The 17,808-nt window shown below is 40.5% G+C and overlaps 1 protein-coding gene across 1 annotated transcript; it reads left to right on the top strand.

Moving 5' to 3' along the window:
• The first annotated feature begins 8,772 nt into the window (after positions 1 to 8,772).
• On the top strand, positions 8,773 to 15,655 carry S100b (S100 calcium binding protein B). The gene is made up of 3 exons (XM_003463149.5): positions 8,773 to 8,974; positions 11,554 to 11,692; positions 14,496 to 15,655. The coding sequence occupies exons 2-3, from the start codon at positions 11,555 to 11,557 to the stop codon at positions 14,634 to 14,636; spliced, it is 279 nt and encodes a 92-aa protein (XP_003463197.1). The 5' UTR covers positions 8,773 to 8,974; position 11,554; the 3' UTR covers positions 14,637 to 15,655.
• Positions 15,656 to 17,808: the final 2,153 nt, after the last annotated feature.

The raw sequence follows: 17,808 nt of genomic DNA, 5'->3' as shown, positions 1-17,808 counted from the left end.
ACAAAGTACACATTCAGTGAGACTGCAAACACTTCTGCTCAACAGTCCAACAGAAACTTAGTAATATGGCCATCTATCTTACACACTTAAACATACATGCAGTTATATCCTTTAGAGCACTTTCTTTTCCCCTCTTTTTTACAATAGCAATTACACATTTTGGGTTTTATTACTCCTATAGTTCTTATTGCTTTTTACACTAGAGACACAATGTGATAATTATAAATACAATTCATATTTATTTCATTATGAGAATAGTCTCAAATTGCCTCCATTTCAATATGAAGGCCTCAAGATCATCCTTTTTTTATAGCTGAGTAATAGCCCATTGTATAAAAATACATCTTTTTCATCCACTCTGAAGTTGATGGGCATCTTGGTTGTTTCCAAGATTTAGCTATTACAAATTGTGCTGCTATTGAACATAGGTAGACATATATCATTGTGACATGACCTTTTCAGGTTTTCTGGGAAAATACCCAGGAGGGGAATAGCTGGATTGAATGGAACTTCCAATCCTAGTCTTCTGAGAAATTTCCATAGTGATTTCCATAGTGGCTGCACCAGTCTACACTCCCACTAACAATGGAGGTGTGTTCCTTTTTCCCCACAGCCTCACCAATAAGTGCTATCAGTTGCTTTCTTGATGGTAGTTATTTTTTCCAGAGTGAGATGAAGTCTCAATGCTGTTTTAATTTGCATTTCTCAAATAACCAGTAATGGTGAACATTTCTTCATGTATTTATTTGCTATTTGTATATCTTTATCTGAGAACTGTGTATTCATCTCAGTTGCCCATTTTTGGAGAGGATCTTTGAATTTGGGGCACTTAACTCTTTATATGTTCTGGATATAAGTCCTTTGTCTGAGGGTTGCTGGCTATAATTCTTTCCCATTCTGTGAGTTTTCTTTTTACTGTTTGTGATTTCTTTTGAAGTACAGAAACTTTTCAGTAATATTAGATCCCAGTTGTTGATTCTTTGAAGTGTTTCCCGTGCAGTTTGTGTTTTTTCATGAATTCTCTGCCCACCCCTAAGTCTCCAAGACTTCTTCCTACCTTGTCTTCCAGTAGATTTAATGTTTCTGTTTTAATATTTAGATCTTTGATTCATTTAGACTTTAGTTTTATGCAAAGTGATATGCCTGGGTCTAGTTTCAGACTTTGGCATGTGGAAAGCCAATTTTCCCAACACCATTTATTAAAGAGGCTATCCTTCTTCCAGTGAACATATTTAACACCTTTGTCCAATATCAGGTGGCTGAGTGTCATTGCAAGTTGTGTTGGCATCTTCTAGTCTGTTATACTGATCCTCACCTTTTCTCATTTTTAAATGAGAAAAATTTTCTTTCTTTCCTTTCCACCTCTCCCTCCCTTGTTCTTCTCCTCATTTGAACATTTTCTTCCTATTTCACTGTAGAATTATACATTTTGGTCTTTATTTTCACTTTCAGTTTCTCACATTAGAGAAACAATGTGGTATTAACACATTCATGTCTAATTATTTCACTTAAGAGTATGGTCTTAAGGTGCATCCATTTACTTAGAAATGTATCTAGTTGGTGGTTTCGGAGTCTCCTTGAGTCACCAGTGGCTTGCAGCTTGCTCACTATAAAGCACGGTACCTGGGTGGCTATGCAGCCCTGGAGCTTGCAGCATGCATGGCTCGCGCCAGACCTTGGATCATGAGCAGCTGGCAGAGGAGCGGCCCTGAGAGCCAAGTTCCTCGAAAAGATGGTGGATAGATAACAGCAGACTACAGAGGCCCCCTGAGATAGTCAACTTAGAATTCAAGTGTGGGGAGTCCTGAACAGAGGGAGCTGAATCTCATCCCAAGAAGAAAGTAAGGTGAGAAGAACCAATCAAACATACAGTCCTGGTGCTACTATTGGAACAGCTAAAGGTTCAGTGCTCCCACTGCAGCACCTGAATCCAAGCAGCGGCAACTTACGGAGCCATCCAAAATCCCACTGCTTCGACTCACTGGAAACACAGTCACACTAAGGTTAGGGGTTGGCGAGCCCAACAGAGAGCTGAGCTAGCAGGGAACCTGCATCGACCTGTGTCGATGACACAGGTGAGTGACAGGAATAAAACCATTCCACAGAGAAGGGGCTCCAACAGATGACATTCTGGGACTGGGTAGGACTGGCAGGAACAAGGGGCAGCAGTGACTTCAGTCAGTTGTTCCCTTCCTGAATGGGATTGGTGGAATGAGCTTGGCCTGGGTCATGCGACCTGGCTGAGACCTAATAGGTTATCCGAAACCAATTCCCTATGGTAGCGGCATACAATAACACAGTGAAGGCCTCAGTCGGTTGACTGACCTGGAGGGGAAGGGCCAGCACACGCTGCACCTGTTTGCAACTCACTAGCACGCTGCAGTAGGAAGGATCACCCAGCCAGTGTGCTTCAGAAGAATTGTAACCAACAAAGAAAGAACCTGGGGCTTTCTGGAAGAAACAAAAAAGATGGGAAGAAGAAGCAACAAGGAAATGTCCCCAGGTCCCAACCCTAAGAACACTGACCCAGGAGAGATAAATACAAAGGAGAATGAGGACAGCAAACATACAATATCAGACATGGCATCAGTGAACATAAGCAGATATCTTCGGGACCTCATAGATGAGTTCAAAAGGGAAATATTTAGCCAAGTAAAGCAACATATAAGAAGATTAATAAAAGAGATGCTAAGCACCCCTCAAGACACAGATGGAAGAATGGAGGAACTCAAACAAAGGAGAGAACCATTTGATGAAGAATATAAAGAAAATATAGAATACATGGAGCAGATTCAAAGAGATTACCAGGAAATTAAAAACTCTATGGAAAGATGGCAAATCAGCTTGAAAGAAACTAAGGATAGATTGTCCAAACTGGAGGACAGTTTTGCAATGTGGGATTATGAAAGGAAAAACTTTTTAAAAATAACAATGAAACAAGCAGTAACAATACAAATACTAGAAGATGACAAGAGGATCTATAGCTTGAGAATAAAGAATGTGAATGAAAAAGTAGGGGTACAAACAAAGGAACTACAAAGTCTATTCATAGAAATAATTAAGGAAAACTTCCCAAACATAGGAAAAAGGAAATTATATTCTGACATATGAGGCATATAGAACTCCAGCCACCTACAACCAAAACAGAGCTACACCCAGGCATATAATAATCAAGATCCCAGAAATTCAATTTAAGAACAGAATATTAAAAGCTGTTAGAGACAAGAAACAGATCACTTATAAAGGAAGGCCCATCACAATCATGGAAGATTTCCTGACACAAAACTATCAAGTCAAGAAGAGCCTGGAGTGAAATATTCCAAGCCCTGAAAGAAAATAACCTCCAGCCCAGACTGATATACCCTGAAAATCTGTCTCTAGAAATTAATGGAGAAACAAGATGCTTCCAAGACAAAGAGGAACTTGGGAAATTCACAACCACCAATCCAACTCTACAGAGAATACTGCAGGGCATTCTAAAGAGAGAAAAAAGTACTAGGATTCCAGGGACAGTGGCAGAGAGGTCTCAATGAATGGAGCAGAAAACAGGATGAAGAAGACAAGCAGACAATTATGGCAAAAAAAGAGCATAACAGAAATGAGGCAGAGAAGGTTGGTTATAATCTCTAATATAGATGACCTTGATACACTAAATTTAAAAAAAAAGAATCACACATAGAGTAGATCAGGAAGTAGGGTCCACTAAGATGCTATTTTTATGAAATATAATTAACATGAAAAAGAGTACATGGACTGAAAATAAAATATGAGAAAACAATGTTCTATGTGATAGAGAACCAGAGAGTAATAGGGGCAACTAGACCAATATTTGTGGATAGGTTGGAAAGACAGGCTTTAATAGGTAAAGGAATACAATCAGAGATCAAGTCCAGGAGAGAGAAGGGTTGGTACCACTTAGGTAAATAGCAGGTTGCCCCCCCTCCCCAATTTAAAACCAAGGGTCTTGATGAGACCCAAAAATACACAGTGTACCTTGGGGAAGTGAAAGGGGAGGGAGAGTCTTAAGAAAGATGGCAGAAGATATTGTTAATAGTGTATCAGGATTTAAAACCCACATTACTTGCACCACTCTGCTTAGATAGATTTTATTCTGTTCCAGTTTGTCTACTTGCTTTAGATTTGAGGGCACAGATAGCTATCCCAAAAACATCAGGATATAGTACAGTAATCATCTTTAATTTCCTACCAAGTCTGGAGCCCTATATGACTTATACTGTTTTATCATGACTGATCTTAGTTAAATATGATTTGTTTGGTTGCTGTTTGGTCTTGACAGATTTTATCCAAAACTGATGTGATTGATATTATCAAGTCTGAGAGTATAGACAACTACACTGAAGATGACAAGACTCACTACGATACACATTTTGGTTTGATTACTGCCTGTTTTTGAAGTTTTATACTATATACAAAGTTGTGTTTTTATTAATACTGTTATGTACTGATATATTCAATTATACTATGCTTGATGATGTAGCCAATTCTATTGAAGATAACAAGAGACAACACAGGAACTGTGGTAGAACTCCTTGTACAACGGTCTTATATGTCTTTTTTTCATTTCATGTGTTTATAGGAATATGTTTTGTTTTGTCTTGCTTTGTTTTGTTTCTCTAATACAGAAAGGATAAAAATATATTTTAAGACTCATGCATGTGTAGAACAGTTTATGAGAACTGATCTTATGACACATGATGAAATGGACAAATACTTTGAAGAAAAAGAGACACTAAAGTACCCAGTGCTGATCCTGGAGTGTCATAATGTGACACCCAGCAATAGTATTATTCTTTGTTCAGAGTGATATTAGCCTGCTTGGGTTTGTTCAATCTCAACATAATTGAAGATATGGATAACTGCATGTATGTTTAAGTATATAGGATTGATAATCATATTTCTAAGTTTTTGTTGGATAGTTGAACAGAACTGGTTGCAGTCTCACTGTTTGAATTCCCACTTTATATGCTCCACTTTAGTATCTTGAATAACTATTTGTAAGAGGACAATCTGTAATCAAGTAGTGATTTCTTACTGTTTATTTTTTCTTTGAAAGTATGTATTATTTCTACACATTTTCTGTTTTGTCTTTCTTTAAATAAAATTAAAAACACACTACAGTACCCAGTGCTGATCCCTGAGTGTCATGATGTGAAATCCAGCAATACTATTATTCTTTGTTCAGAATGATTTTAGCCTGCTTTAGTTTGTTTAATCTCAACATAAATGAAGATATGGATAACTGCATGTATGTTTAAGTATATAGGACTGATAACCATATTACTAAGTTTTTGTTGGATAGTTGAACTGTTTGCAGTCTCGCTGTTTGAATTCCCACTTTATATGTTCCACTTTTGTATCTTGAACAACTATTTGTAGGAGGACAGTATGTACACATCAACTAGTGATTTCTTACTGTTTATTTTTCCTTTGAATGTATGTATTATTTCTACCCATTTCTTGTTTTGTTTAGTCTTTCTTTAAATAAAATTTTAAAAAATTTAAACAGTAAAAAAAGTATCATTTTTCCTTCTTTATAGCAGAGTAGTACTCCATTGTATTTGTCTTAGTTACTTCTCTTTTGTTGCTGAGACAAAATATCCAAACCCAGAGTTAAAGGTGGAAAGGTTTATTTGGCTTATAGTAGAGGTTTAAGTCCATGATCAGCTGGCTCCAAGGCAGAGTGGTACATGGCAGAGGGTCAACCCATTCATGGTGGCGGAAGACAGCAAAAGCAGCCAGAGAGAATAACTAAGACAGTGGGGCCATTGTGATGCTGCCTGGCCACGTGGCTCTAAAGCCTTGAGAATTAATTTGGAAAGGCTTTGATAGACTGGCTAATGGTCAACTTGTAACACTCAGCTGAACTGAATCAGCATGGTTTTGGGTATGAAAAACGTACCTCAGGATTGTTACAATGGCGTAAGAGCAGAACTGGAGGGGAAAATGATGTGCTGTTGATTCTCCTAGAGGAGTTTGTCATGTTGCTTTTCCTGATATGAACCCAGCTATTCTCATTGTCAGTGGAGCTCAGGTCTTCACTATTGCTAAGGATGTCTATGGTTCTTTTGTGGAGAGCTCTGGTCCTTTGGTCCTTAGCTACAAGTGTCACTGCTTGGCTCCAGTGCAGATCCCTCAGCCTAGTGGCATAGATCCTTTATCCCACTGGTGCACACTTTCTAGCTTCCACCTGGCCTTCAGGCCTTCCAAGTGCAGATTTTTTTTTTTTTTTTTTGTACTGGAGATTGAACTCACAACCTTCTGCTTCCCAGGTAGGTGCTTGTGCTACTGGGCTAAACCTCCGGCCCTCAAGTGTAGATTCTTCATACAGACTTGCATTAGACATTGTTGTGGGCTCTAGGCCTCGAGTTGGATTTGCTCGGAGGACACTGCCATGGGCTCTTAATTCTTCAGATGGACTCCTGCAGTACATTGCTGTGGAAGCCAGGCCCTCAGCTGAATTCTTTGGGTCTCCAGTGTGTGAACAGATCTCCTGCACTCTTCTGCATTTGACTTTTTGGGTGAATATTATAAAATAATCCTATAAAAGTATGTGTCCTCAATTTCGTCAAACACCCTGACTACAACACATGGGCATTTGGACTGTTTCTAAGATTTGGCTATTACAAACTGAGATCATAAGTTTAACTCTTACCTCAGCAATTTTGTGAGACTAAGAGGCTCAGACAGTAGCTTGGTGGTAGCACCCCTGGGTCTGATTTCCAGTACTGTTAAAAAAAGTTAGATGGATGAATAATAAACAAATAGATGATAGATTATAGACAGATATAGGGCCTGATAGGAGGTGTCTAGGTCATAGGACATTGCCCTGTAAAGAGATTAATGCTGCTTTTGCAAGAGTAGTTATGAAAGAACCCCAACTCTGGGTTCCTGTTTCATCACTGCATCTCCACCTCTTGCTCACATTCCTCCCATGATACCATCCCTCCTATGGTGAGCTTGTCAAGGTGTCTTTGTTAGTTTTCTCTCGTTGCTGGGACAAAACACCTGGCACTCAAAAGGAAGGGAGGAAAGGTTTATTTAGCTCACTGTGGAGGTTTCAGTCCATAATCAGCTGGTGCCAAGGCACGATGGCATGGCAGGGTAGCCATTCACAGCCACCACAAACAGCAAGAGCAAACAGGGCAAAAAAGAGACAGCAAAGCACATCTCCTTCCTGCTTTTACACTATATGCTGGCTCCACCTCTGAGCAGGTACAGCACTCACACCACCAATCCCAGCACCAGACAATGAACCAAGCACAAACACCAGACTCAGCCGTATCTATGACTGCATGAGGCTTGGGAGAGGCCCCCTGGATACAAACCATAACACAAGGGGAGTCTCAGATCTGGGTTAGATTCTGGGTCATGGCCTTTGTTCTGCTGAACTGTTATCCAGGCCAGACTCAGGACCCCTTAACTCCCTATAATTATAAATGTCTCAATGCCTTTATTCTCATCATGGGTTGCACTGCAGTGATAGATTGGAATTGACTTGCTAGAATTCCAATAACATTTCCATGGTACTACAAATTTAAACTTTTTGGAGATCAATGAGGATGGGGAAAGGATCTCTCCACGGCATTGTAGCTACAGTTGAAGTCTCCACTTGGCTTTGCTGGCAGTACTTCCCATTTGCACAATCCATGGAACTTCAGCACAGGGCAAGAGGTTAGCTTAAATAGGTCTGTGATAATTTTACAACCCCAGTCATTTAGCCCTTCAGTGGCAGCCTGGCACAGATGGGTGCAGTACCACCTGGGATACCTAGGAAGCTGGGGAAGCTCTGCGCAGAGGGCAGCCTGCTTGGCTCCCAGAGCAGAACATCGTAGGCCCCAGGAAGTAGGCTAAAGTATGCGTGTGTACACTGGGGGGATCCAGGGTCCAGGTCCCATTTGCAGGAATAGCCTCACCCACATTCAACACCTTGATCCCATTGCTTCTTCCTCAGACTCAGGCAAGTTCTGTGCATCACAGAGCAAGCATGTGCCGGACTCTTCACTAAACATAGTGAAGCAGGTGAAGAAGTAGGGGTCACAGTGTGTGCTCATATAGATATGGGGGACACAGTGGGTTCCAGACTGAGACAATCTCCTGGATGTGTGCCATTCCCAGGGCACAGGCACGGAGACTCAGTTCAGGTGCAGCTAAAGATGAGCAGCTGGCTGACCAAGGGCCCTGATGAGGAGCACACACAGGCATTTGGATGTGACATATCCAAAGCATGTCCAGGTTGGACAGCCTGTGAACTTCAACTAGAATGACATGAAAAGCCAGGAGGCGCAGCTGGCATGTGTCTTCAATCAACTTAAACAAGGGAGTTTCCCTAAAAACCAACGTATTGCCAATTTTCATGCAGACACTGAGCTTGGCAGCTTTTAGAGAAGTCCCATGTGGCCCAGGACTAATCACTTGCAATCCTAACATCCATCAGGTGCCACACCAATCTGGAAGCTGACAGCTGGAAGAGGAGCTCAATGGGCTGTATGCTGAAACCAGGCACAGGCCACCCAATCTCTCACATTCAGTCAGCATTTGTAAGCTTCTAGCTCTTGGCTGTACATTTGCTGTTAGAACCAATTAATCCAGTTTCTCCCCACCCCCACTTTGGCTTTAGAAGAACATCAGTATTTATGTAATAAGTTTTTTTTTTAAGGCATAACAGCTGACTCCCCACTTCCTGCCCCTTTCTTTCTTACCATGTACAATCTGGCTGCCCAGCAAGTCCCCTGGAACATTGGTCAATGCAGCCTGTGTGTGGATCTGGCTGCCTTGCCACCTCCCCACCTCCCTGCCCTCCATCCCCATTGGCTGCCTCACGCTGCAGTAGGACTGTGCCAGGGCCCTCACCAAACCTCCCCAGGAGGAAGGAATAAAAGACTGCCTCTGTCTCTGCCCCAGCTGCTCAGGACGCTGTAGCCAGAGACGCTGCCACTGAAGAGGTGATCAGGAGGTGAGAGAACCCCTGGCTGAGGATGCTAAAGAAAAAAATTCTTTGTGAGCGGGGTGGGGGACTCAAGGACTCTGGCTGGAAATTGAGTAGTAGCTTAAAAAGCCCCTTTGGATCAATTGGTGACATTGCAAAACTGCTATTGGTATATGTATTTTTGGCCTAACTTTACTGTTGATGTTGTTGCTGCTTTGTTGACACTTGACTATATTAAAATCAGACAGCTACAGATCCATTTGCCATTTTTATTTCTATAAACCAGAGAACTCCAGGTCTAGTAGCTCAGACGTGACTGTTGACATTTTCCCACAAACACTGCTCCTTCTCCACAAAGGGTAAAAATTTGCTTCCCTCCAGGGCTGAGGGCTGCTGTTGAGCCTAAGGCCAGGTTAACCCCAACTTACCTTCCTCCTAGTTGCCTCTTCTATGGCTCTGGGTAACTGTACCCTGGTTTTGCAGTTTCCTTCTTTCTGAATGCCAGAGTCCTCACATCCCCAGAAATCATATGACAACTGAGAATGTCTTTATAAATAATTACAAGTTATGAAATAGGTGGAAGAAATTGGGATTTTTTCCCTAGGTTTTACTCTTCCTAAGTCATAGATTAGGAGACAGGAAAGTCCGTTCTACGGAGGGCCCCTCACATGATATGGAAGGTATCACTCCAAGATGTTAAAGGTCCAAATGTTCTTGTTTTGAATATAAAAAGATTGATGGAAACATTCACAGACTGAAGTAAGAAGAAAATATAGATATTAATGTCCATTTACCTTAAAAAATAACTTATGAACTACCAACTATTTCTCAAGGGAAGAATTTTACAGGAAAACTTTTTTAGTTAATCTGTAGTACAGTTATGAAGAAACCAAATTTGAAGGACTGTTTTAGAACATGAAGTGTATGTTTCATACCTTTTCTTCTTTTTAAAAAACTTTTGTGCCCTTTCTTCTTAAACATACTATTAAGTCATAATTCATAGAAAAATAATTAACTTTCCCAAATCCCTGTTTTCATAGACTTTAAGAATGAGAATAATGCAAAGGTTTTTGAGATTTTGTTTTATAGCTTAAAAAAGCTGAAAACTTGAGTGCAAAGAATGAATATGAAATGTTAAATGTTTTAGTCCATCTGAATTGTACTATTGGTACATGACAAATTAGATTTTTTAGGGACTTCAGAGCAAAACATAACACACTGATCATTAATAGGAAGACTAGCAAAGTTCAAGCCATGATAAAAAATCTTCAATGCCATTTTCTTTAGAAGAACAGAAATAAAATTATAAGCATTTTATTACAAATTATTTTAAGATGTGATAAATTTAACATGGGAAATATTTTTCAACAATATTTAATTTTTAAATAAAAATATGATAGCACAAAAGTTTTTATTTAATAATTAGAACTCAAGGTCTAAAGTTAGCAAGCTTCCCTGCCTAAGCAGCTTGTTTTTGTGAGACAAGCCACCAGCATCCTTGCTCAGGTGTGCTGCCGTCCCAGAATGGAGCTGATACCCTATGGCACAGCATCAGGTATCCACTGTGAGGGATACAGGAAGTTTCTCAGTTGCTCTGCACTGTTCCTGCTTTGGTGAATCAGCCACCATTCCTGTCCTAAGCAGGCATCTCCAGGACCATAAGGTGGTTCTGCTATGCTACCATGTTGGAATACTAGCTTCATCTTGGAGCCTCTAAATAGTTATTTCTGGTAGATCAAACACCGCTCATTGTTTTGTTTTTTTTTTTTTAATATGGCAATTCTTATTTTTCCAGATGAATTTTACAGCTGTTTTTGTTATATTCCTCACCCATTAAATATTATTTACATATATCCTTATTTAAAATAGCTCAAATATATACATAAACTCAAAGGAAGATAAACCCCTACACTTTGTTACTTAATTCTTTTGGAAAATCTGAATTTTTCTTCCTAAATCTTGATAAGTTATTGTAATATACAGTATACTTGCTACTGTATTTTTTAATCGTTTTTGAGATGGTCTCACTATGTAGTTCAGGTTGGCTTTGAATGTATTATGTAGCCTAGGCTGGTGTCAAATTTCCAGCAATCCTCCTGCCTCAGTGTCCCAACTAGAAGTACTGGCATGTTCGACCACAACTGGCCTTTCTAATTTTTATTAATAGAAGGGTACTATTATTTTTACATGCTGATTTGTTCCTACTCACCTTTCTGTTCCAAGTCCAGTCTGCCCTCAAACTACTCCATTTGGATACCCTGCTAGGGAGAAGGGAAGACCATGAGGAGGAAGCAGGAATCTGACCCTGAATTCCTAGCTGCTCTCTCCTGGTGCTGTTGCCAAAGCTTCCCATTGAACCAACCAGAAGACAGAGGCTAGGGGGCTTATCCCATAGGCCACAGGGTACAGGGAGGAGAGGAGCTAAAATGCATAGCAAAGTGTATGATAAAAGTGTAGACTCCCAGGACGTTCTATGCAGCCAGGCCTCAAGAGACTAGCCCAGGCCAGCCTACCCCTCAGCAGACTAAGGTCGTAACACATGAGCACCTCGTGTACACACACGGCAGCGAGCGTGAGGAGGCATTTCTCCCTCTGTGGGTCCCTAGGATGTCTGAGCTGGAGAAGGCTGTGGTGGCCCTCATTGACGTTTTCCATCAATATTCTGGAAGAGAAGGTGACAAGCACAAGCTGAAGAAATCTGAACTTAAGGAGCTCATCAACAATGAGCTTTCCCACTTCCTAGAGGTGAGTCTTGTTTGGGGTTTTTTGGGGGTTGTTTTTTTATTTGTTTTTGTTTTTTGTCTTTTTGAGACAGGGTCTCGCTATGTAGTTCAGGCTGGCCTTGAGTTCACTTTGTAGCTCAGGTTGGTCTCAGGTTTGCAAAGGATTCTCCTGCATCAGCCTCCCAAGTGCTGGGATTATAGGAGTGTGCTATCATGCTGGGCTGAGTCTTGTTTTTTAAAATCAGATTTGCTAATTTTCCTCCCTACTTACAAAAGCACCTTACATTTGCTTCTGAGCTGCTCTAAAGACTGTTTTGGGATTCCTGATTTGTTTCTGGAAACGTTTGAATGACAGTTCCCTCAGTGTGGAGGCTGCTTTCAGGGTCCCTGTGTTTCCATGTCCCTACCATCTGTCCCTGAAAAATCAAAGGATTTACAAGTGATAATGACAGCAGAATGGGGATAGAAAAACACTATGTCTTAAAATAGGCCAAAGAGAACATATAAACATGCTGTTAAAAATAAGCTTTTAGGGAAAAAAATACATTTTGGATTTGTCCAGGTGTTTGATATTTCCATGGAGATGAAGATACAGATGTTCACTCCATACACATTTACTGAGTACTCAGGAACTCACACTGAGATATGCAGGCCCAGCAGACAGCTTGTGTTCTCAAAGCACCCAGCCTGACCCATCAGTGATGAATGACCACCTGACAGAGCACACAACAGAAGTCTCTACACATCCTTTGGAAGTTCTGGGTCCTTGGAGGGAACTACCTGGGACACTAGATGCAGCCAAGGGGCTGTCCCTATTCAGAGAACTGCATGAGGGCTCCTGATGAGCCAGATCCTTCTCCACGGGTCCCCTTAAATCCATGCTGTAGGCACTTCCTCGTACCTGTATCAAAGACCCACTTCCCACTGACCCTGGGCCAGCCACCCACTGTCCATCAGCACCATGTCCTGTGGAAATGACCTGTAATCCACCTGTAACCTGATAAACCCTCAGTGCCTGGAACACAGGCTGGCTCTAATCACACTCCAAGGCAGATATGCAATGTGCTTCCTTGTGAGTCACTCAAGTGATTAATCACACATAGAAGAAATGGCCAATGACTCTGTATACTGGTAACTATGTGCCAATTCTGAAGATGACATTATGGCAGGACCCTGTCACCTGAGGATGGGACACCATCCTCCTGAGATGTCTCCTGCAGGACAACAGGCCCTAGGCTCCAGCAGCAAGGCAAGACACACTGTCTATAATTCTCTTGTCCTACCCACCCAAAGGCACACTCTACCTCTGGAGGCAACAGGCCTGCAGGCTTGCTGGAAGCATCCTTGAATCTGATTCTGGATTGTTTTTCTCAAGTATTCAAGTTCACAGGGTGACAGCTGTCTTATCCTGTGACCACTCAGTCATCCTGTCCCAATTCTGCTTTTGACTTCATAAAAAAGTTCTAGTTTCTTCACCTATTTAAAAAGACTATGACAAGGATGGAAAGAGTGTTTAGTGAGTAATGTAGAACAGTACTACATAAAAGTATTTGTTATTAATGATTACTGGAAAAGCTTACCATGTAAGAATCACAATTTATGATAATTCTCAGTGAGCATCTCAAAGTATCAAAAACATTTGTTGGCCTGGTTTTATCATGGTGACTTAGTTTAGGAGAAAAGTTATTGTGACAGCTTTCCATGCCTACAACAAATACCAGAAAAGATCAAACCAAAGGAGGAAAGGTTTACTTTGACTAGCAGAGTTTTTACTCTATGGTTGGACAGCTTTCTTGCTTGGAGCTTGTGGTGAAGAGAACATCTCGGAGGGCACACGTTGGCAAAAAGCAGCTTAGGTACCAGTGGCCAGGAAGCAGAGAGGAAGGGCATATTCCTGAGACTAGCATCCTCCCACTGGGCCCCACCTATTAAGACCCTACCACTTCCCAACAAAGCCACTGGCAGGAGACCAAGTCTTCAGCATGTGGGCCTCCTAACCAACCCAAATGGTAGTACTTATGATGTACATGAAGGGTATACACTGCTCTCATTCATCTTTTGGTAGATGATTACAGATCCTAGCCTAACTCCGTGGGAATCACTCCTGTACATTGAACCTTTTACATTCTGAGAAGCCATGCTACTCAACTTTTTCAAGACAAGCTTTCCTGTTCTAGAATTTTGTTATTCTAAATAATCTGCATTTATGTACAGGGTTTAATACCCACAGGGTTTAATACCCACATTCTTTTCCCTGTGTTTACCTCACCATGCATTTGGTTTTGCTTTCAAGCAGGACAACCTTTAGGAAAACACTTCCTAACAAACAGTAACAAAACCACAAGGAATTAATAATTAAAGGACATGTTTCCAAGTTACTTCAGCAAAACATTATAATCTGCTGGAAGCCTTTACAATAGGGATTCTGCTATGTGCCCCCACACACACACACACCAGAAGTACCAAAAGTTCATTTCTTCTTTCCAGTCATTTTCTCAGGCTGACAGAGATTATTACTTTTTTCCAGAGCTTTCAAGAATAACACCTTTCAGTTTTTCACATATTGGTGATTCCATCTGTTTTTTAAAGTAATCACGGTCCCACTGGACCTAAAGTAAGGAGGTGGAGAGGCCTAGATCTTCTAGAGACTCTTATGAGGCCCACAGACTCCTAAGCCACAGAAGAAATATGACATTTTTCATTCGCTATGTTGGGGTTATTTGCAATGCAAATTACCAGTCATCCAACTTTCACGCACATTTCCATGGCTCTTTATTCCCATTAAAAAAACAAGGTAGGCAACTTTTCTTATCTATCTTTCTTAGGAAATCAAAGAACAGGAGGTTGTGGACAAAGTCATGGACACTCTGGATGAAGATGGAGATGGCGAATGTGACTTCCAGGAATTTATGGCTTTTGTTGCCATGGTGACCACTGCCTGCCACGAGTTCTTCGAACATGAGTGAGAGAAAGCAGCCAAGCTGTTCCTGTAACCGAGACAACAGTCATGCAGGGAATCTGAGAACAAGTATTGGCAGAACAGTAAGAGCTAAGCTTTCCAGCCATGTGTAGCTAATTAGGAAGCTTGATTTGCTTTGTGAATGAAAAATTGAAAGCTTCTTCCCCAGAGCTCCTTAAATTGCTGTGTCATTTCTGCTGTTAGGCTTTTGTGTGAGCTGACTGGTTCTACAACTACTGGCAATAATCACTTAGGAAAGTCAATTTTTATCATAAAGTATGGGTTGCACAAACCATCATGGCCTTGTAGAATCCTAGCTCAAGGGAGGGAAAAAGGACTACCCAAAGAAGTCGTACAGAATGGCTTCCAATACATCCAAAAATACAAAGCCTTGACCATCTATTGGAAAAGGCTGCCCTTCATTACATTTGTTCATCATTCACCTAAATAAAGACTACAGGTGGCCTGACCACACTGTCACTCCTATCCAAAAGAGCAGGGTCGTATTTAAATTCCTTATCTAACAGTGAGCTGTGATTACTGAGTAAATAGTTAATGCAAACCACCCTAAATGGAAAAGTATCTCACAAACCAGCAAGTGCTGACTTTAACAGAACTGAGAATCAAAATTCTGCATTCAGTAGATTTCTTCTAGATGAAACTTCACTGGCCCTGTAGGATATGTGTGTAGAAGCATGGCTAGGCTCAAAACTAGGAGTTAGATCTGCCCTCCAGCTAGCTATGCAGCAAGTAACGTCAACTCCCTGACAGTTTCTGCTGTCCTCAAACGTGTGCCTGCAAGGTCCAGATTGGGGGTGTTTGTTGCTCTGGACCACAGGGCCTCTTGGACAAGTCTTTCCATCGATTCAGGTCATTCTTGACCTGCTTATGCTAAAAGAACATCTGTTAACCACCTGGTCAAGTCAAGGCAAGAAGTGGGAGGCTGAACTTGATGCTTCTGTATCTGCATATTCAAATAAGTTCAAAATAATTAAAGTTACTAATAAAGATCAACTTACTCCAGAACTATTAGAAGTCACTCCAGAAAAAAAAAAAAAATCAAACTAATCTTATCCATTCCTTTTTCTATTTTGTTTTAATGAGCTGATTTTTTGCTTGAACTTGCATTATATAAAAAGATTACTGTAGCAATTCTCTATAGTGTTCAAACATAAAATAAAAACAAAACACTTGCTGGGTCAGGACCGGAGCAAAGGTCCCAGAAGTGGTACTGCCAGGCTTCAGCCTATCCTCAGATGCTGCCCAAGGTCGGCAAGAGGCTGACTGGGGGAAAGGGGCACCAGGAAAGCTGGCAGGAGTGCAACCAGGTCCCCTTCCCTGAGGCCTGGCCTCTCCCCTAAAGGGTTGCCCAGGAGCTCTCAGTAATTTCTGGTCTGGTTAGGTCTCACGCTGTTCCCCCCCCCCCACCAGGGCCACTTACCAGGGACAGGATCTGTGATTGGCCTAACCCAGATGTATTTTCCTTATTATTGATTTCTAATTTCATACTACTTGACTCTAGAAGAGATGCTGTATAATATCTAACTTTTTTTAATCCATTGAGATTTAGTTTGGGGCTTAACCCAAACTAAACATTTTGGAAAATGTTGCAGATACACTGAAGAATATGTATATTCTGTTGGAGTACTCTGTTTGTTAGAGCTAGCTGATTTATTGCATTGCTTAAACCCTCTTATTTCCTTACTAATATTGTCTACTTCTTTTGCCAATTATGAGAGTAGAGTGATGTCTCCAATTATTATAAAATGTTTTTCCCTTCAATTCTAGCAGTTTCCATTTTATGTACTTTGATCGTAATTGTTATATATTCTTGTTGTATTGAACCTTTTATTAATATAGTGTCCTTCTTTGTGTCTTGTAACTTTTTTTTAATTTAAGGTCAATTTTGTCTGTTTTTAGTATAGGTGTCCCTGCTTGCTTTTGATTACTAATTTCATGTGCTATCTATTCCTTTTCTGACTATTTATGTTTAGGACCTAAAATGAATCCCTTGTAGATAGCATATAGTTCGATGGATCATGGTATTTAAAGTTCTAACATTATAACTTGAATTTTACCAGCTTAATTTCTGTATCATTTAAAAATTTGGCTCTATAAGTAGCCAAGGTCCCACACCTTTCATCTGTTGATGTCACAGAATTACATCTTTATAGATTTTTAAATTGTTTATTGGTATGTTGTAGGTATAATGATCACATTCATCATAAAAGATTTATAACTGTACATGATAGATCTTTTTTCCCTATTCCCCTACCTTCCCTTCAAACCCTCTTCTCTTTATTTACAAAAGCTTTGTTTCCATTGTTTTGTTCTTTACTCATTTTCTTTTCCCTTCATTTCTTTCCATCTCCCCCCTCCCTGTTCCCCTTCCCATTTGATCATTTTCTGGCTATTTTACAATATCTATTATACATTTTTGTCCTTATTTACACTTCTGGTTTCTCACACCAGAGAAACAATGCAGTATTTACACGTGTTCAATTTATTTCACTTAAGAGTAAAGGTCCATCCATTTGCCTAGAAATGCCTCAAGTTTAAACCTTCTTTATGGCAGGGTAGCACTCCACTGTATAAAACAACCACATCTTCTTTATCCATTCACCACTTGATGAGCATTTGGGCTGTTTCCGAGATTTAGCTATTAAACACTGTGCCACTATAAACATGGGTGTGCATATATCCTGTGGTACAATGCTTTTAATTCTTTCAAGACACCAAAATGGGGAATAGCTGGGTCGAATGGGACCTCTAGTTCTAGTTTTCTTAGAAATTTCCATACTGATTATCACAGTGGTTGCACCAGTCTACACTTCCAACAACAGTGGAGAAGGGTTCCTTTTTCCCAAAAGCCCCTCCAGCATTTACTATTAGTTGACCTTGAGAAATCTTTCTTCCTGGAGTGAGATGGAATCTCAGCGTTGTTTTACTTTGCATCTCTCAAATAACCAGTGATGTTGAACATTTCATATATTTATTTGCTGTTTCTACTTCATCTGAGAAGTCTCAATTCATTTCAGATAGCCATTTTTGGATTGGGTCTTTAAATTTGGGGGGGGTCTGATGTTTTTGAACTCTTTATGTATTCTAGAGTAATCTTTTGTCTGAGGACAGCTGGCGAAAAATGTTTTCCCACATTGTGGGTTGTCTCTTCACTCTGT

This window comes from Cavia porcellus, unplaced genomic scaffold, assembly GCF_034190915.1.
Source record: "Cavia porcellus strain 051 isolate PalLab524CR breed Dunkin Hartley unplaced genomic scaffold, mCavPor4.1 scaffold_15, whole genome shotgun sequence".
Classification (NCBI taxonomy): Eukaryota; Metazoa; Chordata; class Mammalia; order Rodentia; family Caviidae; genus Cavia; species Cavia porcellus.
Note: the sequence above shows the minus strand (reverse complement) of the source record. Positions and strands in the feature narration are given on the sequence as shown.

What these genes read in the sequence shown, in the direction of transcription:
- S100b (XM_003463149.5), top strand. Translation starts at nt 11,555, where the DNA reads ATGTCTGAGCTGGAGAAGGCTGTGGTGGCCCTCATTGACGTTTTCCAT. An exon ending in AGCTTTCCCACTTCCTAGAG is followed by an intron (nt 11,693 to 14,495) that starts GTGAGTCTTGTT and finishes TATCTTTCTTAG; the next exon opens with GAAATCAAAGAACAGGAGGT.